The 27,300-nt window shown below is 40.4% G+C and overlaps 2 protein-coding genes across 10 annotated transcripts in view; one reads left to right on the top strand and one right to left on the bottom strand.

The window, feature by feature from the left end:
• The window catches only part of LOC102160378 (uncharacterized), a 418,107-nt gene extending 397,980 nt beyond the window's left edge, over positions 1–20,127 (bottom strand). For 5 of the 9 annotated variants that reach the window (XR_014805428.1, XR_014805427.1, XR_014805429.1 and 2 more), the window contains exon 1: positions 19,731–20,127. Coding sequence is in view for 4 of the 9 variants with exons in the window: in XM_084959558.1 (XP_084815684.1) it covers positions 19,731–19,995 (265 nt within the window). In the remaining 5 variants the exon portion in view is untranslated. The remainder of the gene's footprint in view (positions 1–19,730) is intronic. The other 4 variants (XR_014805430.1, XM_084959577.1, XM_084959582.1 and 1 more) reach the window with 1 other exon arrangement.
• The window catches only part of HTR1E (5-hydroxytryptamine receptor 1E), an 89,620-nt gene continuing 81,895 nt past the window's right edge, over positions 19,576–27,300 (top strand). The window contains exon 1 of the mRNA XM_013992665.3: positions 19,576–20,098. The gene's annotated coding sequence lies outside the window, so the exon portion shown is untranslated. The remainder of the gene's footprint in view (positions 20,099–27,300) is intronic.

The raw sequence follows: 27,300 nt of genomic DNA on the forward strand, positions 1-27,300 counted from the left end.
AGCTATCTATCCAAAATTCACTTCATCTCTCTACTAAAAAATCCTGGTTTAATTATAGATCTCAAGGTACAACTAAAATATTATATTCCCTACCCACTCTTTGGGAGGTAGATTCAAGAAGGAGGGAGGTCCCTTGCCCTTCTCTTCTGTATGCTTTCTGTATTAAATTGGAAAAAAATATCTGGAACCCCAGCTACCATTTTGGACTACAAGGCAACCTCAAAAGCTGGAATCTAACTGCAAAGAATAGCATAGCAGATACATAGGAGACTGAGTTTGGTGCCAAACTTACCATCTCCAGAGTCCTTTACATGAAAGAGAAATAAATTTCTATACTACTTGAGCTATGTTTTTGGATTTTTCTTACAATCAGCCAAATAAAGTCTTAGTGATACAGAAAGCAATACCTGAAAGTGGAGTGCTACTAGGAACTTAAGTCAAAATATGTTGAAGCTTAGTGGAGTCACGCCCACTAGAAAGCTGATGATCCTTATTAATGGGGCAGCAAAACACTTAATCAAATGTTTGCCTCTGTGCTTTGATAGCATGTCCTAAGGCTGATAGACTCTAGCATTAAATGAAATGGTTGGAATATTCATAATGCTCCATGTGTTGGCTCTTTCTTGTCACTTTTAGTAAAACCTATGAGGGAGACATAGACTCAAACCAAAGCTATCAAGTCTGCAAACTGAAATTAAAGGGAACACTGCCTTCGTGAGTGAATTTTTCCCTGCCTGAGTTCTGCAATCTAAGTTTAGAGACCCACAGTTCAAAACCTCCAAGGAACAAGAGCAACCACTGCTTCTGTACTTTCCACCAAAACAGCAATAAGACGTGTCTGTAAAACTGCAGCCTTAACAAGATTTAACAAGGAAGGTGCATCTGCTGGCAATGACAAGACTGAGGATGCAGCTTCCCACCAGAGCCATTATTTCAAATGTCCTCCAGACATCAGCCTTGAAGCTGAAAGAGAGTGTTGGAGAGAATACCAAAGCCACAACTAAAAAAGGAAACTCTCAGGCTTTAAAATTATGTCTCTAAGGGACAGCCAGAGTAGTATCATGCTTTTGAGAATGGATATATTGCCACTGCAGCAGCCCAGGACTATAACCATGAAAACTATCCCTGCCTCCTTGACTTCTACCTTCCAAAGGAAAACCAGCTGCTACTGATGCTCAGTGTTTGCTCTAAAGCAGTTATATCAGAAATGCTTCAGGGGAGGAAATCTCATATTGGCTCTCTTCCTCCTTAGACTAGGAGGAGATCAGGAGTTCTAGCTGCCATTGGATAGACTAACAAGTTCACTCAATCAGTACATATTTCCAGCAGGGCCGTGCTGACCACTACAATGTTACCTCATAATATCTGATTCCCTTCGAGTCAAAAGGCTGGATTTTTACTTTTTTCAAGGGGAGGAAAAAAAACCTGCAAAAAAGATCCCTGTGTATGACATATTAAAATCTGCTTTGCCTTTTTCAAATAAATCCCCTAGGTGAAATCATCATAAGACTAAATTGAAGAGATACCTCTTACAGACTTCATGAAGGAGTGAAACTTGAAAGATGCATAGAATTAAATTAACTATGACTTGTTTCAAGTAGAATAAGCAGCATGCACAATGCAGTGGAGGAGAGAAGACTCAGAATGGACTGCTTTTACCAAAGCTTCAGGCACAGGTGAAAAGATGCATTTGCACATGGCCTTAAGTGCAAAGCTAAGACCTTTGGCTATTGTCCTGTAAGTAACAAGAGTTCACAGAAAACAATGGGTGATGTTTTCAAATACTGTTTTTACACAAGTTACATAGCAATGCCACAGCTAATTCATGGACTCAGCTAGTATCCATACAAAACAGCACAAGTTCAACTGAGGAGAGTGAATAAGCAAAATGGGGTGCATCACTATTAAATCAGCAACTTCCCTTAGTGCTCACCAGCATGGGCAGCGATGGCAGGGTGGAAATGAGGTCAACTCTGCCTATTTGGAAAAACTCTTCCATCTGTATTTCTACAGAATTAGACAAGCCAACTGGGGGACTTAGGCAGCTATGATGCATTATCCTTGCCAACTCAACTTTGTATATCTTGCCTTTTTTCTGTCCATCATAATTTGATAGCAGGTCAGCACTGCTATGCATCCGGGAGCATCAAGAGTCAGATTTGTGACTCGCCCATCTAGATTAAAATCTATTCAAATGCGTGACCATTTATGAATATGTTGGAACTGCCTAAATAAATACAAACAAGGCTTACTATGCAATTTTGATTTTTTTGCATCAATTTGTACAGTACACTCTCTATATAAGCCTTAATTGAGATAGGACACAAAATGTTGTCTGTATTTGGTCTCAAATATATCCATCAGATTGTGTTATCTCACTCTGGCGAAGTACTCAGATTTCTCTGAATTTCAGACAACGTGATCCTGAAATGTGGTATAATCTCAGGTGACTTGGTGAACAACCATTATCCCCACATCAGTGCAATCATCTCAGTCTGTGAACTGTCAGCTCCAGATTATAAATTTGATCTTCCTGTTCATGAAGCTGACTCATAAAGAGAGAAACCAGGCCTTTCTTTAAAAAGAGATTAGAAGCCAAAATGGATTTAAGTGTAAAAATAATATTTTAAAATAATGAAACAAAAACATACATTATCAGTGCCTCCCAAAACAACAGAATAAATTATGCAAACTGAATACCATAGGAATACTACTGTTGGGTACAATTTGCCTTTCTCTCTCTCTCTCTCTCTCTCTCTCTTTCTGTTTATCTTTTACCTCTCTACTGTTTGGCACAGTACATTCTTTTAAATTACATTTTGCTAAGGGCAAAGACAGTTTTTGCTGGTACTCTCTTACTTCTGGAGGGAAACAAGGGTAAGTATCATGTGAAGGTAGACAGCATCTTATTTGTGCTATTGGAAACCTTGCACACTGCAGACTTGATAAAAGCTCAAAAACAAGAAAGAATTCTACTTCTGCTTTCAGTGGTACAGCAGGCAGGATCAATGATCATAGTTATAATGAGAATGAAAATGTTAACTCCATAATTCCAGAGTTTGTGTTCCTAAAAACACATACAAATTCTTCCGTACTCAGGCATTTGACCAATTTGATGTAAGTGTATTAAGTAGGTGCGAGTTCTGATTTTTTTTTCTTTGCAAAATAATACTTTCTGCTCCTAAAAGGAATATTTAGCCATCAATTAGAAATTAACTATATATTTTCTTTTTAGTTTAAAGATTTTTAAATTCATAATGTTCTCTAAATTATGGAATTTTCCTCAGTGGGTTAACATACTATGATGTGGAGATGAAGATTGTCTGTTGTAGAAACCCAGGCATTCTTACTGGGTTATCAGATGTTGTGAATTGAACTGTGTCCCCAAAGAAGATATGTTGAAGTCCAAGTCCCTTATACCTGTGAATGTGATTTCATTTAGAAATAGGATCTTTGCAGATGTAATCTAGTTAAGATAAGGTCATTATTCTGGGCCCTAATCCAATAAAATTGGTGTCCTTATAAGAAGAGGAAAATGCCATGTGACAACAGACACCATGTGACAACAGAGGCAGAGACTGGAGTGATGCAGCTACCATCCCAGGAATGTCAAGGACTGCGGGCCAGCACCACCAGCTAGGAAGAAGCAAGGAAAAATTCCACTCAGAGTTTCAGATAAAGCATCAACCAGCCAACACCTTCGTTTTGGACTTCTAGCCTCAAAAACTATGAGGAAATAAATTTCTGCTGTTTTAAGCCATTTACTTTGTGGCATTTTATTACAGTGCCTAGAAAACTAATACAGTAGGCAATGAGCTAGTTGGGACCAATGACATCCTCGTTTCCCAGCTGGAGGTATGGCATCTTAACTGGACATTTCATGGGACAAGAGACACTACAGTCTCCAAGTGCTAGGCAACTGACATTTCTCAATATGCCTTAAACAGCTGTTTGTCTTCGGCTTAACCAAGTGCTCTTATTCTCCCTCCACTGAAAGGTAGAGCAAAGGGAGGAGGAGTTCTTCTGCTGGAGCACAGTTCCAGATGAGTCCAGCTGTGCCCAGGCCAAGCACAGAATGCTGAGGACACAAGAGATGGGTGTAAGCCACCAACCATCTTCTCATGAGTGCCAGCCTGCACCAAGTGACACAACTGGAACTTGCCCCAAGCCCTTTGCAGGACACATAATGCTTTCAAGAAAATCTGACATTCCATTTACACACCGAATAACAGACGGAGTGTGAAAGTACAAAGCCCATATCCTTGGCTCAGGAAGTTGACTCCTCTTTACTAGCAATGTAGCCTTGGACAATGTATTAACCTTCTTGGCCTAAGTTTCCTTATCTATAAAATGCAAATAAGACATTTCTCCAAAGAAGACATAGAGATGGCCAAAAAGCACATAAAAAGATGCTCAGCATCACTAATTATTAGAGAAATGCAAATCAAAACTACAGTGAGGTATCACTTCACACCAGTCAGAATGGCCATCACTAAAAAGTCTATAAACAATAAATGCTGGAGAGGGTATGGAGAAAAGGAAATCCTCCTACACTATTGGTGGGAATGTAAATTGGTGCAGCCACTGTGGAGAACAGTATGGAAGTTCCTTAAAAAACTGAAAATAGAGTTACCACATGATCCTACAATCCCATTCCTTGGCATATATCCAGAGAAAAACATAATTTGAAAAGATACATGCAACCCAATGTTCACTGAAGCACTATTTACAATAGCCAGGACACAGAAGCAACCTAAGTGTCCATTGACAGATAAATGGATGAAGAATGAATATTCTGGAATTCCCATCATGGTCTCAGTGGTTAACAAATCTGACTAGGAACCATGAGATTGTGGGTTCGATCCCTAGCCTTGCTCAGTGGGTTAAGGATCTGGCATTGCCAAGAGTTGTGGTGTAGGTCACAGATGCAGCTCGGATCCTGCATTGCTGTGGCTCTGGTGTAGGCTGGCAGCTACAGCTCCAATTAGACCCCTAGCCTGGGAATCTCCATATGCCATAGGAGAGGCCCTAGAAAAGGCAAAAAGACAAAAAAAAAAAAAAAAAAAAAAAAGAATGACTATTCCATTGTGTACACACACACACACACACACACACACAGTGGAACATTATTCAGCCATAAAAAAAAAAATGAAATAATGCCATTTCAGCAGCAACATGGATGGACTTAGACATCATTTTACCAAGTGAGGTGAGTCAGAAAGAGAAAGACAAATATCATATGATATTGCTTATACGTGGAATCTAAAAAAAAAGAATACAAATGAATTTATTTACAAAATAGAAATATACACAGAAAATATACTCATAGACACAGAAAACAAACTTACGGTTATCAAAGCAGAGGGGAGGAGAGGGATAAATTAAGAAACTGGGATTAAAATATGCATAATACTATATATAAAATAGATAACCAAGAAGGACCTACTGTATAACACAGGGAACTATACTCAGTATCTTGTAATAACCAATAATGGAAGAGAATGTAAACAAAGAATATATATATATATGCATAACTGAATCAATTTACTGTAAATCTGAAACTAATACAACTCTGTAAATCAACTGTATTTCAATACAAATTTTTAAAATATTTTTTTTAATTTTTTAAAAAAATTAAGATTATGAAAGATAATAAGAATTCATTCTGGGTGTCCTTGAGAAGAGTAAAGGAAAAAAAATCACCATGTAAAGCGATGAGTACAATTAGATGTATCTTTTTTTTTTTAACAGTTTAATTGCTTTGGTTGATACTTCTTCTACCTGTTCTTAGCATTAACTGATAATTTATTTCTTGTGACAGATGATGCATCTCCAGCCTCTCAGTGTGTCAGTCTTCTGTCTTCCTGTAAGTATCACACTAACAAATTTCACTGGTTCATCATCATTTTTCCTTGCATGAAATTGTGCTGGGGCTTCATGTCCTTAAAGACAGCCATATTATCCATTTCCACTATCTTTCCAAAATCAAGAAGTAACAAATTTCCTTAATTTTTTTTACTTAAAAACAGCAGAGCCTGAAGGACTCTGAGCTCCCTCAAAATGCATATGAATGATGATTGGTAAGTATCAGATAAGTGCTATCACCAGCAGTCATTCAGTTGCTTTCTCACTCAATGAGAACAACCAGCCACCATGTCCCAAGTCAATTTTAAAGTGTCTATACTTTTAGTCATATACATAATTTGCATTCCTCCAACCAAACTCCTGTCAAATTGTCTATAATAAAGCAAAAACTAATGTTTAAAAAATAAAATATCTTGGTATTAGATCATTTTGGTTCCTTGTTTGTTGGGAACGATGACCCCACCAGCACTGGGTTATTTGCAGAGAAAAGGATTGTAATTAACACCCTAAACCATCCTTCCTATCTCATTATTATGCTACAAAACACAGATGTGTGCACAGATAAATACAAAGGAGCTTATTTATTTTCAATATAAATACTTTATTTCTTAGAACACTTTTAGGTTCACAGCACAATTGAGAAGAAGGTACAGAAAGTTCCAATACACTTCCTCTGCCATACATGTAGCCTCCTCCCTTATCAACACCCTCACCAGAGTGGTACATTACATACAAGTATGAACCTACACTGACACATCAGAATAACTCACAGTACATCATTTATGTTACGATCACTCATGGTGTTGTACATTCTTTAGGTTGGACAAATGTATAATGACGTGTTCATTATTATAGCAGTGTAAAGAGTAGTTTCACTGTCCTAGAAATCCTCTGTGCTCTACCTATTCATCTCCACCCCATCTCCACTCCTGATAACCACTGATCTTTTTACTGTCTCCATAGTTTTGCATTTTACAGAATGGCAGGTTGCTGGAATTAGATAGCATGTAGACTTTTCATATTGGTTGCTTTCACTTAGCACATATGCATTTAAGGTCCCTCCAGAGCTTTTCAGGACTAAATAATGTCCTATTATCTGGATGTACCACAGTTACCTATCCATTCACCTCCTGAAGGTCATCTTGATTGCTCCCAAGTATTGGCAATTAGGAATAAAGCTGTGATAAACATCATGTGCAAGTTTATGTGTAGACATAAATTTTTAATTCTTTTGGGTAAATATAAAGGAGTATGATTGCCTGTTTGTATGGTAAAAGTATGTTTAGTTTTGTAAGAAATGACAAACATTTTCCAAAGTGACTATACCATTTTGCATTCCCACCAGAGTTCCTGTTGCATATCCTCATCAGAATTTGATGATGTCAGTATTCCAGGTTTTGGCTATTCTAACAGGTATGTAGTTGTATCTCATTATTGCTTTAATTTTTTTCCCTGTTGACACACAATGCAGAGCATCTTTTCATATGCTTATTTGCCTTTTGTGTAACCTCTTTAATGGTGTGTATGTTAAGGTCATTGCCCATTTTTTAATTGGGTTATCTGTGTTATTATGAACTTTTAAGAGTTCTTTTTACATACTGAATTCAGTCCTTTATCAAATGTGTCTTTTTTGAACATTTTCTCCCAGTATCTGGCTTGTCTTATTCTCTTGACATTGTCACTCATAGAACAGAAATTTTAATTTTAATGAAGTCAAGCTTATCAATTATCTATTTCATGGATAATGTCTTTGGTGTTGTATCTAAAATGTCATCAAAATCATCTAGGTTTTCTCCTCTTTTTATCTTCTAGGAGTTCTAGTTTCATGTGTTCCACTTAGTTCTGTGATTTTATTTATTTATTTATTTATTTATTTATTTATTTATTTATTTTGCTTTTTAGAGCCACATCTGTGGCATATGGAAGTTCCCAGGCTAGGGGTAAAATCGGAGCTATAGCTACTGGCCTACACCACAGCCACAGCAACACAGGATCCGAGTCGTGTGTGTGACCTACACCACAGCTCACAGCAACACTGGATCCATAACCCACTGAGCAAGGCCAAGGATTAAACCCACATCTGCATGGATCCTAGTCAGGTTTGTTAACCACTGAGCCTTGATGGAAACTCCCTCTGTGATCTATTTTAAGTGAATTTTTGTGAAGGGTATAAGGTTTGTGTTTAAATTCATTTTTTTCATGTGGATGTCCTGTTGTCCTAGCACCAGCTGTTGAAAAGGCTGTCTATGTTCCATTGTATTGCATTTGCTCCTTTGTCAAAGATCCATTGACTATATTCATGTGGGTATATTTCTGGGCTCTATTCTGCTGCATTGATCCATTTGTCTATTTTTTAACAAATGCCACACATCTAATTACTATAGTTTGATAATAAGTTGTGAAGTCAGCATCAGTCTTTTAGCTTTGTTCTTCTTCAATATTGTATTGACTATTCTGGGCTTTTGCCTTTCCATATAAATTTTAGAATCCATTTATGAATATCTACAAAATAACTAGCTAAGATTTTAAGTGGGATTGCACTGAGTCTACAGATCAAGTTGGGAAGAACTGACACCTTGACAATACTGAGTTATACAGGAACATGAAATATCTATTTATTTAGTTCTTCTTTGATTTTGTTCATCAAAGTTTTCCAGATTTCCTCATATAGATTTTGTACATATTTTGTCAGATTTACAATTTCATTTCAGAGAATGCTAAGCGAATGGTATTAAGTTCAAATTCCAAGTTCGAATTCTTAAGTTCGGTTGCTGGTAAACAGGAAAATGACTGGCTTAAGTATATTCCCTATATCCTACAAACTTGTTATAATTGCTTACTTATTCCAGGAGGGTTTTTTTTTTTTGGTTGATTATTTTGGATATTATATATAGACAGCTGTGCCACTTACAAATAAAGACAGTTTTATTTCTTCCTTCCCAACTATATACCTTTCATTTCCTTTTCTTGTCTTATTGTATTAGGAAGGACTTCCAGTATAATTTTGAAAAGGAATGGAGACAGGGGATATCCTTGTACCTTTCTGACCTTGGTGGGAAAACCTCTCCACAGGCACAGTAAGAGGAGAAGGTCTTCAGTTTGGTTCTTCTGATCCACTTCAAATGGCCAATCTTCTTCTCCTTCTCATTAAGACAACCCATCCGTTTTTTGACATTCTCACTTTTCTCCCCTCTCTTCAATCTCAAGATCCTTTAACTCCTTTTTGCTTTCCATCCACCCCTAAGCCAAGCCTTCTTCTTCTCTTCTTGACTTTCAAAGCAGGTGTTGCCTATCTGGTTTCTCTTTTGTATCTCCAGATATGCTGGAATTGGGGTGTGTGGGGAAAGGCCCACATTGGAGTCTGGCTGGGTTATCTACAAGACAAGCTGAATCTGCACATTGCCAAAGCAGATCTTTCTTTGACATATCCTCTGTTTTACTATTGTGCTTCACAACAAAAGAAAGCCTCTCTTTTTCAGCACCTTTTAAGGTGCTTTCAAAAGGGCCTCCTTGATTATTTGTACTTTGATATATTTCAAGTCCTAGAAATGGGAGTAGGCAGGAGGAGGGAGAAAACAATCCTGCTACATATATATCACCATTATTACCATTAAAATGAAATTTATAAGACAATCTTTAATTACATGCTAACCTAAGTTTTTTTACTTGAATACAAAATCATTCTTTTAATCTCTGAACAAATTACAAAAGTATATAATTCTGTGGAACTGCTTCAAGAATCAAAAGAGGTAGACTGTTTTACCATTCTTAACACTAGGACTACTCTGATGTGTCCTTTCATACAATTGATGTTATCACTTTGACACTTTCTAAAGAACTTTATTTTTTTTTCTTTTTTCTTTTTTCTTTTTTTTTTTTTTTTTTTTTTTGTCTTTTTAGCTATTTCTTGGGCCGCTCCCACGGCATATGGAGGTTCCCAGGCTAGGGGTCAAATCGGAGCTGTAGCCACCGGCCTACACCAGAGCCACAGCAACGCGGGATCCAAGCCACGTCTGCAACCTACACCACAGCTCATGGCAACGCCAGATCATTAACCCACTGAGCAAGGGTAGGGACCGAACCCTCAACCTCATGGTTCCTAGTCGGATTCGTTAACCAATGCGCCACTACGGGAATTCCCAGAACTTTATTTCTTGATGTCACAGATTTTTTTAAATTTCTGCTTTGCAAATTTTAAAAGTGAGAAAGGCAGCAAAATGTTTTTTTTTAAAAAAAAAAAAACTACTGGGAGTTCCCGTTGTGGCTCAGTGGTTAACGAATCCAACTAAGAACCATGAGGTTGCAGGTTCGATCCCTGGCCTTGCTCAGTGGATTAAGGATCCGGTGTTGCTGTGAGCTGTGGTGTAGGTTTCAGATATGGCTCAGATCCCGCATTGCTGTGGCTCTGGCGTAGGCCGACAGCTACAACTCCAATTAGACCCCCAGCCTGAGAACCTCCATATGCTGAGGGTACGGCCTTAGAAAAGGCAAAAAGACAAAACAAAACAAAACAAAACAAAACGAAACTACTGAAAAGTTAGAAAATACTCTGAGACTGTATGTGTTTTATTGTTGTTGACAATGAGATTGGTTTTGTAGACCATTGCAATGGCCTGAACTGTGGCCCCATTAAATTCATATGTTGAAGCCATAACCTGTCATGTGACTATATTAGAGAAGAGATATCAAGACAGTAACTAAGGGGTTAAATGAATCCATAAGGGGGGAAGCGCCAATCCCATAGAACTGATGTCCTTATAAAAGGAAAGCAACACCAGAGATGTCTCTCTACCTGCCATGTGAGAACACAAAGAAGCACAGCTGTCTGCAAGCCAGGAAGAAAGTTCTTACCAGAAATCAAACCCTGCTAGATCATTGATCTTGGATGTTCCAGCCTCCAGAACCATGAGAAAATAAGTTGCTTTTATTTAAGCCACCCAGTCTACATTCTTTTGTTATGGCAGCTCAAGCCAATACAGACCCCCACTTAGTATATATCAGGGTAAAAGGAAGGTTGGGTTGCACAATATGAACAGCTTGAGAAAACCTGTCCTAAAACAAAATTACCATCGTGAAAATATGTTGTATCTGAGTCTCCAGCAATATTCTGCTTTTCTTTTTAACACATTAAGGAATCCTTTGGAGAAGTTTCAAAAAAACGCAGATTCCTGAGCCACAGCCTCAGAGATTTTGATTCAGTAGATCTAGGGTGGGGTATGGTTTTGTTATTTTTTTTTTTCTACATTTTCCCAGATGACTCTGATGCAAAGTCAGGATTAGAAACCACTGCACCAGGGAAACACCTCAGAAATATAATGGTACCCTCCTGTCATATTTTCTCCTCCCCACAAACCTACCTATCCCCTGCCCACTTCTTTTCTTATGAGTAAAATGAATTTAATCAGAGTGTTGAACTAGAATCAGTGTGGAAATTTTCTGATGAAGAAAAAGAAGAATTTTAATCCAAGAATTAGATAGTATGCACAAGAACAGAACACAAACCTCAGAAAGCCGCTGAATCAATTCTGTCTTTGCAGCAGGTCTGTGACCCATCTCTAGATACCCGCATCCAAAAATGGGCTTCGGGATAGTCTATTTACTTTCTTTTCGCCTTTGCATTTTAAAACCATAGTTTTTGTATTCTATAATTAGAAATGTTAGAAAGCTAACATAACTCTGACACCAAAACCAGACAGATATAACTCACAAAAAAGAATTACAGACTATCAGGAACTAACAAACTGAGTCCAGCTGTACATTCAAAGAAAAAGATGACACAACCAAGTAGAATTTTCTACACATAAGATTTGTTACATAAAGTGGAATGATTTCAAAACATGTTTACAAATTCTTCAACACTCTTCCTAACAAGGGGTGAGGGGAGCCCTATGTCCCCTTCCTTGGGACCTGGGCAGGTGGACTTTTGTGACAGCCTCAACAAACAGAATGTGGCAGAATTACGTTATAAGACTCCTGGTGCTGTTTGTCAAGGTCGTACATATTCTACCAGTTTTTCTAAGGACACTCACTCTGGGAGCCTCCAGGAGATGTCCAGTTACTCTAGGCCCCCATATGGGGAAACCACACAGAAAGTGGTTGATGCCCATGGAGCCTGGGGCTCCAGCCCCATCAGTCTGCGTCTTCCCAGCCTAGGCACCAGGTCCCAAGGTGACCCCAGCCCAGCCACTGCCTCTCTGCCTGCAAACACAAGAGCTTCCCAAGCTAGAACTGCCTGGGGAAGCTAGGTCAAATCACAGATTCATAAGCAAAATAAATGGTGGTTATTGCTTTAAAAAATAAAACCATAGTTGCTATGTGTGTATGTATGACTGGATCACTTCGTTGTACAGCAGAAATGATCACAACCTTGTTAATTAAGGTTCAATAAAACTTAAAAAAATAACTAAGATAAAATAAAACCCCATAGTCTCCCAGCCTAGAAACAAGTGAAAATTCCAACATTCCTCTTCCCTCTTGCCCGTCCTCTCCAAATGGTCACCAAATCCTATTGATTTTTCTCTTTTAAGTCTCTCTCAAATATTTCCCTACCTCTGTACCTATCCACAACATCTGCCCTATTCCATATTTTTATAATTTCACACATAATTGTTGTAATAGTTCTGGTTTTCCTTCCTGGTAGTCTTGATCTTCTATAATCTAATCCTGATTAAGGTCCTTCAAATCCTTTCGGTGGTAGACAGGGTTCTTCCTCTTTTCAGGCTTAATTTCCACAGTGTTACCCTAGCCCTGACCCATAAAGACATATCCCAGGACCAGTCATGCTGAGCTATTTTATTCTCTGAATACTTTATCTTGTGACAAAGTGAATTCACACATCTGCTATTGTAAACTACCCTTCTGCTTGGATTATGACTTCCCCCAAACTTGAACCATGTCACTCATCACTTCTTCCAGGGCATCCTCAATCCTTCCTCCTCTAGATACTGCTCCAGACTTTCCCCTGAAGGGTTAAGTGGAAACAAAAAAAAAAACAAAAAACAAAAATGCACAGTCTTTGTGAATAACTCAAATCTCTGGCTAGGCCTGTCCTTGATAAGAAAAGAGTATAGGGAAGTAAAAACCCCTCCTTGAATTTGTGGCTCTGGAGCCTGGGATGTGAAGCGTAGAGTCTGATACAGCCATGATGAAGGGAGAATCTAGGCCTGAGAGGCAGCTCTGCAGCCTTTGTCTCCCCAATAGCACCCCACCATGCACAGACTTTTCTCCATCATGCACCATCGCCCTGACGGGAAGGCTTGACCCATCTCCCAAGGGAGCTAAGTAAAGAAAACAACAGCAAAAACAAAGAGAGTAACACAGAGAATTCAAACTAAAACAGTGCAGCAAAAGAAAATGCGAACACCATCTGGAAAACTCAAGAACTTACTCTTAAAAAGGATCTAATGAAGGATGAAGTTGTAACACCAGGGACCCTCCCTCACGATGTGAGGAGGAAAAGAGTTGAAAATTCACTGAGAAAGCACTGCAATTACCATCTTTGAAGTTCCTAGAGCTGAAATTTTGAGAGAGGCTCTCAGGGGAAACTTGGTCTATTTTCTTCCCAAAGACTCACTATGGGTACTTGTTGATAATAGTTTCCAGAGTCTGCTGTAGCTAAATTTAAAAACATTTTTAACACCAACCCTTTCTGAAAGGACAGTGGCCTATTCTCTCTGTATAAACACACGGCACACATGGAATTCTCATGCTGGCCCAGTCACCTGTGAATTCAAGAATTCACTGGAACTAAAGTAGGTTTGGGTCCCTGTCAGACAGGCATTCTTTGTGTTCCAAACTCAGTGAAAAGCAATTATGCCTCCTTCAGCTTTACTCCTCATTTAGGATTCCTTCTCTTTAATGAAAGCTGACTCTTCTTCTGTCTCCAAGGATCCTATAGTTTCCATCACATCAGGCTGTGTATCAATCTTGAAGGAGGAAGCTAATGACAAAAGTACCAACTTTGGGGTCAGGAGAACTGGGATCTCATCCAGGCCCTGCCTCTGACCAGATATGTGACTTTGTTAAAGGTCATATGCATTTTTCTTTTCTCCGCCTATATCATCAAAAGAAATGTGCTATATAATAATGTCTAAGATGTCCAATTTGTCTAAAATTCTCGGGGATCTGATAAATACATTTATATCAAATATACCTATATTGAGAGGGATATACTAAGGATATCCATTTACTAGCAATGGCCTTAAATAAGTCATTTCCTAATTGTTCCAGTCCTCACTACTGGTACTAGATTGCCTGGTTTTAAACTCCAGTTTTCCCACTTATTGGCTACAAAGATGGGAATGTTATTTCACTTCTTCTAATCAGTTTACCAACCTAAAAGATGAGGATAATTATGGCCCTTTCCCTTATGATTAACTAAGTTAAAATACATAGCATGTTTAGCACAGTGCTGCACACAGTAAGAGCTCAATAAGTGTCAGCTACTATTATCATCCTTACTGTTATTACAAAATGAGAATAATAGCCTGCTCTGACTTCTCCCATGATTCATGAGGGCCCGTTCATATCAAAGTGATATGTAAATTTGAAAGTGCTATTTAAAGTTAAAGAATTTAACAAATGCTTAACAACTGGTGACTGGACTTTTTTGTTTTTTTTCAAATATGCCATACCCATACAATGGAAAACAATCCAGCAACTGAGAGGAAGGAAATACTGGTGGATAACTACAAACAGAAGAACCCAAAGACATTTTGCCAAATAAAAGAAGCCAGATACAAAATATTGCCTATTTATATGGACTGCCTCGCAAATTTATAGAGACAGACAGCAGATTAGTGGCTGCCTAGGACGGGGTAGAAGCATGGAAATTGACAGTAAAGGGGCATGTGGGAACTTCTTAGGGCACTGAAGATGATCTACAACTGGATTGTGATGATGGCTGCACAACTCTATAAATTTAACAAAACCATTGAATTGGACACTCACAATGGGTGAATGCTTTGTTGTATAAATTATACCTCAATTAAGCTATTAAACTAAATAAATACCAAGTTAAGGTATTATTGTCATCTAATATGTTATGTTGTAAATGCTGTTTCTTTTTTAAAAAATGATTTGAAATTGCTCAGCTTTGAAGACAAAGTGATTTAGAAGTTGTAAACCTCTACATAAAGTAATAATATTACTAATAGAAAAAAAAAATAAACACATTTTAAGACACTCTGTGATTGGTCCATCAGACATATACCCATCCTCACAGCTAAATCTTCTCACAGGAATCCCATACTTAATGAGCCTGAGTTCCACAGCCCCACTCATTCCCATAATCAAGCTTTCCCTGGAGCTCCTCCAGCCTATTTCTGAAGCAAAATGCAATGGAAAGAGAAAGAACAAGAACAAGCCTTAGAGCCAGTTATGGGTTCAAATCTCAGCTCAGCACATACACCTATATAACTGTAGGCAAAGTATTTACCCCTGAGCGCCTTTTCCCAAGGGCAGGAAGACAGACAGTGAGGCTGAGATTAGCCCTACACTGAGAAAGCCTAGTCATCCTCTGCACATCTTTCCAATTCCAGCTAAGCCCCAATTCCTCCACACAGGAAGAGGAATTCGGCTCTGCTCCTTCAGCTCTCCTATGAAGTAACCCATGGGAGTGCCTTTACCTACCCTGACTTTGAGCTCCTTGAGGGCAGAGACTAGGTCCTACATATACCTTTCGAACTTCCAACTTGGAGGTGTGCAAGAAATACTTATTGAAAATCAACTATTTCTACCATCACTGAGTGAGTTGCTGCTCATGATTATTTTCAGTGAAGAAGCATTGATCATGAGCTACTGTCAATACCTCTAGAGCCTAAGGTTTTGTTACTTGCTAGGTTTATCCTAATCCACCTTGCCTACCTTACTTATTTCTTCATTCAAACAGATACGAACATGTGCCAACATGGAGAAAGAGCCAGTCTGTGGCCAGGGAATGGAGCTTTTTCCTAGTACGAGGCCAACTGTTCCTATAAAGTTGAGACCCTGATGATACAGTCTAATAATAAATTAAGTAAATCAACCTGGATTTATTATTTTGCTCCCCATATCCTGAGTTTGGTGAACACCACTGGCAAAGAGAGTCAATAAAGAAATAATTGTAAAGAGAAAAATGCCTTCATTCAAAAGCGCTGGAGAATGTGTGTGTGTGTGTGTGTGTATGGGTCATATGTATATATATATATATATATATGACTGCATGTATATATATATATATATGATATATAATATGACTACATGTGTATATATATATATATATATATGATATGACTGGGTTATTCTGCTGTACAGCAGAAACTGGTACATTGTAAATTAACTATACTTTAATTAAAAAAATAAATATTTAAAAGAATTTCTGGAGACTGTTTTCAACTCAGTACTCTGTTGACAATATCTGTGACTCCCAGGCCCATTTCTGTAGAATCCTTCCCTGGAATCCCTCCCAGTGGAGGAAGTACACTTTTTATTCAGTTGACATCAGACTCAGCCATGTGACCTGCTTCAGTAAAAGTGATGAGTCTTATAATTAAGCAAAAGCCTTTGGAACCACTGTGATGTTTTACTATTACTCTTCTTTCCACTTAAGAGTGGCTCCATCAGGCTCTACTTCAGGACAAACATGTGGCATGAACTTGCTAATCCACAGCTAATGCGTACTGTGGGCAAGATATACACCTTTGCTGTAGCAAACCACTGAGATTTGGGGGTCATGCTTTGTTACCATAGTTGAACTTACTGAGAGTTGATTAATATCTAGCTCACTATTGACATCTCATACTCCGCCTCCGGCTTCTCTCACACCACAAATCCAGAAGGCAGCTGGAAGCTCATTCTTTGAAATCGACAGTAAAAGAGACAAGAACTATGTCTAGGTTGTTGGGATGGTTTGGTGAGCTAACACATGGAGAATATTTGGGATTGTGTGAGCTCAATGAATGTGAGCTCTTCCCACAACTCCCTTCCTTCTCATTTTATTCCTGGAGGTTGGGAAATTAGAAGTAAATGTCTACTAGGGTCTTGACTTTTCTCTGTACTAGTGAGATGAACAAGTAATATATGGTCCCTACCTTAAGAAACTTCTAGGCTAACTTCTAGAAGGAAAATGGGCATGCTATATATTAAAGTATATATACTGTAATATATGCTTCCTCATATATTAAAGTAAGATTCCAGCATCCATGTGGAAAGCTAACAGATGTGCATGGGATATATCTTGGGGATAGAGGCAATGCATTGCTCGTTTTTCCCACTCCCCACCACTACCACCTACCCTGCTCCCACACACACACAGCCACCACCCCCACCTCCAGCTAACACTCCCTATAGCTCAGGCTGGATTAGATTCCCCACTTTTGAGCTCCCTATACTTCCCTCTTTGTCCAACTATTACTGTGGATGGGATTTACCAGTTCACAAATCGGTCTTTCCACCAGATGCTAGGGTCTGTGAGCAAAGAAACTGTATTTTTTTTATTGTATTCCCAGCTGCTGGCTCATGTTTGGTACGGGGTACTAATTTACCAACATTTTTGGAATGAATACATTTGATCAGTTAATTCCTTCATAATGACTTGAGTTCTCACTGCAAGTTGATGAATCTGTTATACCATGTGCTCAGGTCTCCAACTCAATCCTTACAGATAACTTTTAAACTGACAAAGAATTCTCCACATGAAATCAGTATGTGACTTACATATACTTACAATCTTAAAGCACTCATAGAGCCTTATGAAAATTCAAATAGGCAATCCACAAATTGAATTATCAACTCCTAATTAAGCAGATGTTGACTTGCAGTAAAACTGGTAAAATACATCCCAGAGTTAGTTAATAGCTTGAGAATAACCATGTACCTCACAAAGCTGAAATCTGCCAAAACAGGGGTATTCTGAGGTATGTTTAGCAGAGTTTCCAAGTGTATGATATACGTTTCCATACTTGCTTACACTGTAATAACCAAAGAATAGATAAGCTAATTTCCTAAAAAAAGAACAGGATAAACTCAAATTTCCTTCATCTACGTGCCAGAGTAGAACCATGTCCTTACTTACTCCAGGGATATTTGAAAAACTTTCATTGTGTGAGTTTCTTTTCAAAGGAGAGGAATGATTCTCGTTTTATTTTATATAACACCTCTATCATCAAACATATTTCACAACAGTAATTTGGATTGGTGCAGCCATGGTGGAAAACAGTATCTCCATACTGTTTTAGTTTTTCAACTAAAAATAGAACTACCGTATGACCCAGCAATTCCACCCCTGGGTGTATGTCCAAAAAAACCCCCACTAATTTGAAAAGATAATGCACCCTGATGTTCACAGCAGCATTACTTACAACTGCCAAGACATGGACACAACCTAAGAGTCCATCAACAAATGAATGGACAAAATAAAAATAAATAAATGAAATCTATTTTTTGAAAAAGAATCTTTCATTGAATTAAAAAGTAAAAATAAAGGAAATAACTTTTTTAATTTTAAATGATCACTTGGAAACATCTTTCTTTGGTAGAAAAAAAAAAAAAAAAAAACCCTTCTATCTCATCCTCCTGTTAGGCTTTAGTCTGCTTAAGCCTTTCCTCTTAGTTTAACAGGATTTGCAGATGTGAATCACAATTCAAGACTTTAGTTCACCAACTTTCCTTTCTCTTGTTCAGTGAAAATTCTCCTTCATACCCATCACCCAGTCCCTGCTGATCCTGAGAGGCACTCCAGAAGGCAGGGAGAAAGATACACATGCTTGCTTTCTGAATTGAAGGAGAAGGATTTCATGTGTTTTAGAATTGCCAAGCTACTAGGAAAAAAAATAAGGCCACACACAAGAAAGGCAAGCTTTAGGCAGGTATTTGGGGAACCACATGGGTTGTCTACAGAGGTCCCAATGTCCTTACAACTGGAAGATTGTATCAAGCTATCAAGTTGTCTACAGATCATACTGTCCATGTAAGATCATCTATTTCATTTTACGACTCCCATGTCTCCTGTCCCATCCGCCAGGGTTGCAGTTCAAATAATCTGTTTTTTCCCCAAAAATACCATGGAATCAATCTATGCAAAACCTCAAGGCTTCAGAGCCACCCAGGTTCCAGACAAAAAGTAACCAACTAGGCCTCAGTAAGCTTCCTTCAGCAGGACTGTGAAGTCCCTCCCAAGATAACTTCAGTGGGCACGCTGCAGGTGAGAACTCCAACACTAGGAAGAGCACAAAACCTCCTGCCAGCCTGAAAAGTCAGCTCCAACCTCCCTGCCCTTTTCCCCACTTCTCTTCTTCTCTGCTTTCCCCCACTCTCTGCCCCTTTCTACTTTCCCCACTCCAATTTGCCTCAGCTTCTCCTCCCCTCTTCTTCCCATCCCTCTCCTTAAAGCATCCCGTGGACGTGGACTGTAATTTTCCCCTTGGGGAAAACTGAGTAATAATTCACCTCCAGAGGGTTTGCCTGGAGAAGCCACAGACAGAAAACGTCTAAATCTGCCAACTCGTTCTTCTTCTCTCCCTCCCAAACCAGGCTGGCCGAAGGAGGGGGGAATGGGGTCTGCCTCTCATGGCACCAACTGGCCGCTCTCTACCTGGGCCGCCGTCGCCAGCGAGGGGCTCAGGAGGGTGGACCCTTGCTCACACCCCTCTACCCCATAGGCCAGGTTTATAGTGCAGGCAGCGCTGCCCTCTAGCGATTGAAACCGGGAGCCCTGAGGGCACCATGAGCTCCAGAATTTCTCTTTTACAGACTGAGCAAGACCTGAAGCACCTCTGAGCTCCGACCTCCAGTTCTCCACCGGCACGCTCCGCATTGCACCTGGCCCATCTTTTCATCCCACCCACCTGCTTCTCGGTTCAGGAGTGTTCTGGGTGGCTGCAACCTACCGGTCGATTCAACAGACTGCCCCCTGCTCCTGCTCCTGCTCCTCCTCCTCGTCCTCCTCCTCCTCCCCGCTCTGGCTCTCGTCTCCTCTTCCAGTCGGGGCGCCCAGACTTGCCAGAGCAGCGCCTGCCGCTCGGCGCGCCGCGCGCCCCGCTCCGGGCCCCGTCTCCCCGCAGCCCGAGGGCACCACGCGGGCAAAGGGCGCCCGAGGAGCCGGCACTCCGCTTCTGCTTGCCCAGGAGCCGGGTGCCCTGAGACGCGGCGCATCGGTCAAGCTCGGGAGGAAGAGGAGCGGTTCAGAGTGAGACTTCTGGATGCACGGGACGCCGGGGTTCGTCCAGTGCGCGGTATCTGCGCGCACCTCCACAAGGTGAGGGGCGCACGCCTTTCAGGATGCCCTCGGCCTCGCCTTGACCCCGTCCCCAGGCAGGGGCTCGGGTTCTGGTTTGCGAATTTCTGTCCCATCGGAGGCGCAAAGGGGGCTAGGGTTGGGCCCAGGGGAGGGCGACCTCGGGGGTCGCCCGGGCACCGCCCCTGCTGCTGGACCTCTTAGCACCGGATCCAGTTCTCCATAGAACAACGCCCCCTCCCGCCCCCCAACAATATGTGTGAGTGTTGACATTGGGTAGAACCGTGCTTTACGACTTTTATCCTGCTTCCTTGCAAAAGGATTTGAGGCGGCTTAAAAATTAAATAAATGTGGAAGGGGTGCTTGGAGAAGAAAAAACAAAAAGACAAAAAAAACTTGAGTGGAAATACCGAGGAGAGGGGTGTGCTGTGGGGGCCACGGGAGGATGAGGGGAATCAAAGCCAACACTGACTGAAAAACCTTTGATTAGAAAGGTCTTCACGGTTTCTCTATGGGTCTGAAAAGAATGATGTCTTTCGTCCTGGGAAAGAAAATACCCAGGCGGGGAGGTTATGGGGCTGACTCCTTTTCTTAAATTACCAAACAAAGCTTGGAAGTGCGAGTGAAGACGGGAAGTTTAGTCTTAAGCTATTCCCACCCAGTTTTGCAAGGTGAGAGACTGGTCCCCTACGTAGTGAAAATGAAAGGGAACTGAGGCTAAATGGAGTGGTTCCTGCACCTAGCTGAGGAGCATACAAGGTTTTGCATTATTAAAACATAATGTACTTTCGTGTGTATCTGTCTGCATCTAGTTTGGGTAGGACCTTGTATTCAACCCTGCTTGTCCTTGAGTTAGAAGGATGAGGCAGAGGGTATCACATTCCAGAGTGCTTCTCCCTAACCTTCCTTATTGTCCTTCCAAGCTTCCTGCACCAAATCTCTCAGAGTCCTTTTGGAGGAATAACAGATGGTCAAGTGGATTGGAGAAAGGTGTTTTCCCAAACAATTCAGGGTTCTCTTACCACTCTTTTTTCATTCCCAGCCCCAAGCAGTATATGCTCAGGTCTGAATTTGACATTGCTTCAGATTATGTATTTGCCATAGTTATACAATCAGATGCAATGTGCATAGCCTTAAGCCCCCAGCGAGGACTTGTGAATATAGGATTTCCCTGAATTAACCCTGTTTAAGGGTCAAGAAGCAGGAGTTGGGTCCGGTTCCCTGTGCAGTCTTTTCCATGTGGAGCACATCTGAAATACAGAGGAGATTTTGAGCCAGCCAGTGCGCTTGTTTTCCTGCTGAATTAAATGAGATGACCCAGTCTTCAACAAATAAATGAGCAGAAACATATGAGCCAATTTAGAAAATGCAGAAAATGTACCTGCCTGCTTTTTTCCTCCCTTTAGAAAATTAGCCCCCAGACCACAGAACTGTGAAAATGAAGCAGGCCTCCTAAGCGGGACTCAGATCCATTTCCATTCCATTTCATGTTTAAAGAAAAGTAGGTTTCTTATTTCTAAAATTGCATAGCACCTCCACAACTAACCATTTTGCTGCATAGAAGTGGGAGAAGTACTTCTGCCCAAGTATTTTATCACTAGAGAGCTATATAGAGAAGCTTATTCAAATCCTGATTCATCATTGTTGATAGAACTTAAGCGTTACATCATTATCACCTGATAGGGGCTGTAGAAGACCAGAGATTCCTGCAGATCTCTGTGGAAACTGACATTTGTCATGAAACAGCTGGAAAGAAAGTCACAAAATAATGAAACCAAGAATCAGGTCCTCAGACTCTTGGTGTGTGCATGCCTAAACATTCCTTTAGGTGGTCAATGTTCCTTTTGTGAAGATTTACAGGGATGAAGACTTCACAGATTATTTTCCTATTAAAAAGTATTCAAGGAGTTCCCTTATGGCTCAGCAGGTTAAGGATCCAGCATGGTCACTGCTGTGGTGCAATTTCAATCCCGCCCTGGAATTTCCGCAGGCCATGGGGGCAGCCAAAAAAACTTTTAAAAAAAAGTATTCACATTGACTATTTATGTCTACCACCAGCTGACAAATTTAAAATTCCACAGAAATCAACATTACAAACATAGTAAACTCAAGTTTTCCTCTTCCCTCTTCTGTCCATGGTGACTTGACCCGGGGCACATTCTCAGAGCCTTCCCCTAGGTGTCCTCATGGCACACAGCTCCCTTGGGTACGTGTTGTGACCTGAGCCACAGCCTCCCTTACAACACTTCCTGATGTCACCTTTGTTAGCCTTTCTGGTATCTATTCAGAACATCTGCTCCCCATTTCTTCTTATTGATACCTTGTCAGCATCAATCCTATAAATAAATTTCTATTCTTTTGAGGAAAATAACCAAGTTGGGAATTCTCAGAGATGATATCTAGGAAGAGTCAAAAATCTAGGGCACATCTCTAGCCCAAGTGACACCGCAGTATGTCTCCATGCCCTGCTGTTTGATGAGATTAATATTAGAGAGTCAAGTGAGATAGATCACAAGCAGCTCCTCATCCCCACCAGGCTCCAGCACCTCCCTAGGGATGTATTAACCCCCCCCCCATCATCACCACCACCACCAAGATCCCTAGGCTTCAAATCTAAAGTCAATCCCTTTGAAGAAAACCTGAGGCCTGTCTTACTGGGTTCTCTTTGCAGTACTCAAGCATCTGATTCCTACAGCTTACCTTTACATACAGGTCATTTTTTCATGTTTCTGTGGTCTTTCTTGGATTTGTATTTCTATACAATCCTTAAAGGATATCTTTTAAAAGGTACAAGATCTAAGTCTAATATTTTAATATCAAGAAGATTTGCCTGTATTTCAGCAGGCTTATTTACATGAGAAAATAAGCTTGAGGCTGCTTATTTCAGCCACATAGGAATTCATTGTTCATACCATATGCTACCAAGGCCCTCTCATGGCAGAGGTGAATCTAAGTAAGCATCTTAAGCTTTATGCTCATTCCTTTTCCACCTCCCACATTCTTATGTATGGGAAATCACATGAACATTAATTATAGGAAAACACTGAAAATGAATATGCTATATGAATGAGAAGGGAGCTAGATGGATGGACAGAAAAAAGGGAGGTAGATGGATGGATAGGGAGGAGACACGGAGGAAATGGGGCAGTGGCTCTTAGAACAGCTGACCTCTCCCCTGCTTTCTCCTCCCTGAGTTATTTTTTAAAACTAGTGTATGGCCCCTAAAGCTTGGGGCCCACGTCAGTCACCTTACCAAAGTCTGTCTTCCTGGAAAAGAAAGGACTTTCATCAATATTCCATAACTTTTCATAATTTGGTATTCATTTCTACCTTTTGTGGATTAAGAAACTGAGAACCAGAATTTATAGAGATCGTTCAGTCAGTAAATTGACATATTCCTGGATCACAAAAAATTGCCAGGATCTTTGAGAATACTCTCCTTAATACAGTTTGATTCTGATTTTATTTTTCATTTCAATTTTTTGCTTGTTTCACTCACTGTGGATTACCTGGTTCACTGTGATCTTTGTCTTAATAGATTTCAGCAGTTTCAGTGATTTTAGCTCATGGTTGTATACCGCTAAGACCTACCAAATGAAAAATGCACATAACCAGAAGAACACTTGTAATAGTTTGTTGTTAGAGCTCTCTCCTGGTGGCCAGTTTTCAAAGTGTGCAGTTGTAGGATTAGGAAGACAAAATCCTTTGGAAGAAGCTGTAAAACCCAGTGCTTCTACATCTGGATATCTGTAAGTTGTAAGAGGACTGAGCATCTCAAGTTTCTCGTTATCAGTACAGACCAGATGGAAGGTCTTTATGAAATCTAGCAGGAGAAGGAAAGCCTTTTTATAGCAAGAAGATAGTATTTTGAAAAATACCAACCAACAGCAGCAGCAGCATGTGGTTCTAAAGTTGTCAGATCCTTGTAACAACCCCATCTGCCTAAAGGGCCAGGTAAAGTAAAACCAGACCCTAAGAAATGTCTTTTCTTTATCCCTTTATCAAATACTGGGCATAAATGATATTTCCAGAGATCTGGGAAGGATCTGACTTGAACATGAAAATACGGGGTTTGGGTGGGAGAGTACAGCTTGCCCAAGAAAGTCAAATTTGTGTCAAATTTGTGAGTATGCTTCAGACTCAAAGACAAGCCAGAGTGTCTTTTTGGTATACACTCCACTAAACAGATAGTAAGATTGATAGGCAATACCTTCAGAAAACGGCTTTAGGTACAATAGTCTAATGATGTTCAGAGTTATCATAAGTCCATTCATATATGGTGGAAACAAGAACGGAGAAGGAACTAACGTATAATGAGTGTCTGCTGTGCTTTGGCAATTGTGCTAAGAACTGCACTCATTCTTTTATTTATTGCTCACAAAAGCACTGCAGGTGAGTATTACCAACTCCACCATGCATTCATTCATTAAAAAACTAAATTTGCCATCCTGCTGCCAGAACTGCTGTCTTTTTCAGGCAGCTACAAAAAATCCAGAGTCAGTAAAGCAAACACACACAAGGGGAATAGAGAAAGAGAAGGTTTGAGAAGTATGCTGGTCATGGAGGAGAGCCTATAATTTGCACTTTACTCTGTAAGCCTGGAGGAATCAGTGCAGAATTTTTAAATGTATTTATTAAGAATAATATACATATAAAAAGTATACAAATCATAAGAGGTAAGCTCAGTGACTTTTCACAAAGTGAACATAGCCAGGTAACTAACCACCACCAAGGTCAGTGGGACATTCCCACCACACAAGTCCCCTTTCTGTCCCTCCCCCATCACTACCTCACCCTCCTCCCTAAATGTAACCACCACCTGTCTTCCAACACTCTAGATTATTTTAAACTTTATATCCACATAACTCATAAGGGATGATCTTTTTGGTCATTTGGCTCAGTCTGATATTCATGAGATGTATTCGTGTGGCTGGTTATACCAGTAGTTGGATGATTTGCTATGGTAGGTGAAATAGCATTGTACTGTATGAATGCACCACAATTTAATTAATCATAATACCCTTAGTGGGCATTTGGGTTGTTTCCAGGTTTCTAAACCTGGTAAATAATGTTTCCTTTGACCAAGAGTGAGAGAACAGGAGAATAAGTAGGAAGGCATTTTTTGGCTCTCAGAAGGTTAAAAGAACTGCCTGGATCTATTCTTCTGCCACCAGCACTCTCTCCCCTGGCTCCCCTCATGCCCTCCCTCCTGCCACAGAACCCCTCACATCCCAAATTGCAATGGTGAATTGAATTCACCTAAAAGGGAATGTGAACTACTTTATATTTCCTGAACTGATGACCTATGAATCATTTGCTTTTCCCTTCAATTTTGCCTCCTTTCAGCAGCACAGTTACAAAAAAGAAGGAGATGATGATGAATAAGGTAAAACTTTTTTCACCTTTTAGACTACAAGACAGAATTCAGGGCAAGAGAATGGAAATAAAGGTATCAGAATGTAGGGGGCCTAGTCTTGTTCTGGTTGGGCCAGGGGGCAGACCCAGTTAGCAAAATATGACAACACTTCACGGAAGACTAACACTATCTAAAAACACAGTTAGACTCCAGTGGGGTGTGTACTCTGCGTTGCTGGAAGTGCAGTGTCTTTGGAGGCATGTCACAGGCTGTGTTCTCCAAGAAACAAACCCAGAGATGGGGTTTACCATACAGGATGTGTGTTAGGGAATGCCCAGGGGAACTGCACCAGAGGAAAGGAAGGAAGCGGGATTGGGCAGAGGGAGAGGTGAGCTGCACAGTGGACCCAGAGGGGGGAATCTGAGCATTCTAGAATGATTCATCAGAATTGTCCCAAGTTGGGCCATAACAGTCAGGCTTTCCAATCCTTCCCCCAGCAGAAAGGGAAAGCGGGCTGCCCTGAGGAGGGCACAGCCCAGCTCTGGGCAGCTGAGGACATTGCTGAAATCACTGACAGCTGAGAGTGGCCTGACCCAAGCCCAGAAGTCCCAGCAGCTGGGAGGGATCTGGGCAGGGTATCTCTGTGTCCATCTCAGGACATTTTTTCTATGGACTCCAACTAGAGTGGGTTAAACTAGATAACTTGCCAGGCTCCTTCTAACTATGAGATCTTCATTGACTTTTTTCATTATACCCAGGTTTCTAAGCCACTGACAAACTTCTAAATTGTAAATAATTTGCCATTTGGGGTCATTCCCTTATGGTGCAGCAGATTAAGGATCTGGCATTGTCACTGTAGTGGCTCAGGTCCTGCTGTAGCTCGGGTTCAGTCCCTGGCCTGGTAACTTCCACATGCCACTGGTACAGCCAAAATAAATAAATTTGGTACTTTGCCTTTAATCTCTCCTTCCTACCATTTCGGCAAGAAAATATAACAACCTGCTCAAAGCAGATGGGAGGCAAGTCTCCCGATAAACCCATGTGATCTCTAAATGCAGAGGTCACATGGGTTTATAGGTGACCTCTATTCCTGAGAAGGTGGGGAGTGGGTATTGCCAACTGTCTTCAGTAGTAACCTTTTAGATGATCACAAAGGGACTCTCTGTGTGTGTGTGAGAGAGAGAGAGAGAGAGAGGGAGAGGGAGAGAGGGAGGGAGATGGCGATAACTCTATTTAATGCTTGAAAAAGACTTTGTTATAATTGCTCCTTTATAAATGGACTGGCATGATTAACTGAAACCACTCCTTACTATTTGTGCCTCTTCAACTCAGTAGCATACTATCCTGCAAAGGGGTTTTTGCTACACACTTTTTTTTCATTTTTTAACATTTTATTGAAGTATATAGTTGATGTACAATATTGCGATAATTTCTGCTGTACAACAAAGTGATTCAGTTATTCATGTACATACATCCATTGTCTTTTAGATTCTTTTCCCACGTAGATTATCATAGAATATTGGGTAGAGTTCTCTGTAATATACCGCAGGTCCCCATTGACCAAGCATTCTATATACCTCAGTGTTTGCTACACACTTTTGACAAGGGGATGGCTGATATCTATCCATTTAAAAAACCTCTCAAAGCTGATTCTTCTGAGAAAGCCCCTGCTTCCACACCAGACACAGCAGCTCCGAGGTGGAGACTCTACCTCTGACCTCATGATTCATTTTGTCTTTGCTTTTAATGCTGGGGTTGCTGCTCCCCCATTTCCCCATGACTGTATTTACTGAATTCCCACCAAGAGCCACTCCACAGCATCTCTATGGCCCAGAGAAGGCAGAATAACACTCTGTTTTCTGCAACC

This window comes from Sus scrofa, chromosome 1 (assembly GCF_054392235.1).
Source record: "Sus scrofa isolate SSC_HxYL_T2T_F1_AM1 chromosome 1, Sscrofa_HxYL_maternal_Yorkshire_Landrace_v2.0, whole genome shotgun sequence".
NCBI lineage: Eukaryota > Metazoa > Chordata > Mammalia > Artiodactyla > Suidae > Sus > Sus scrofa.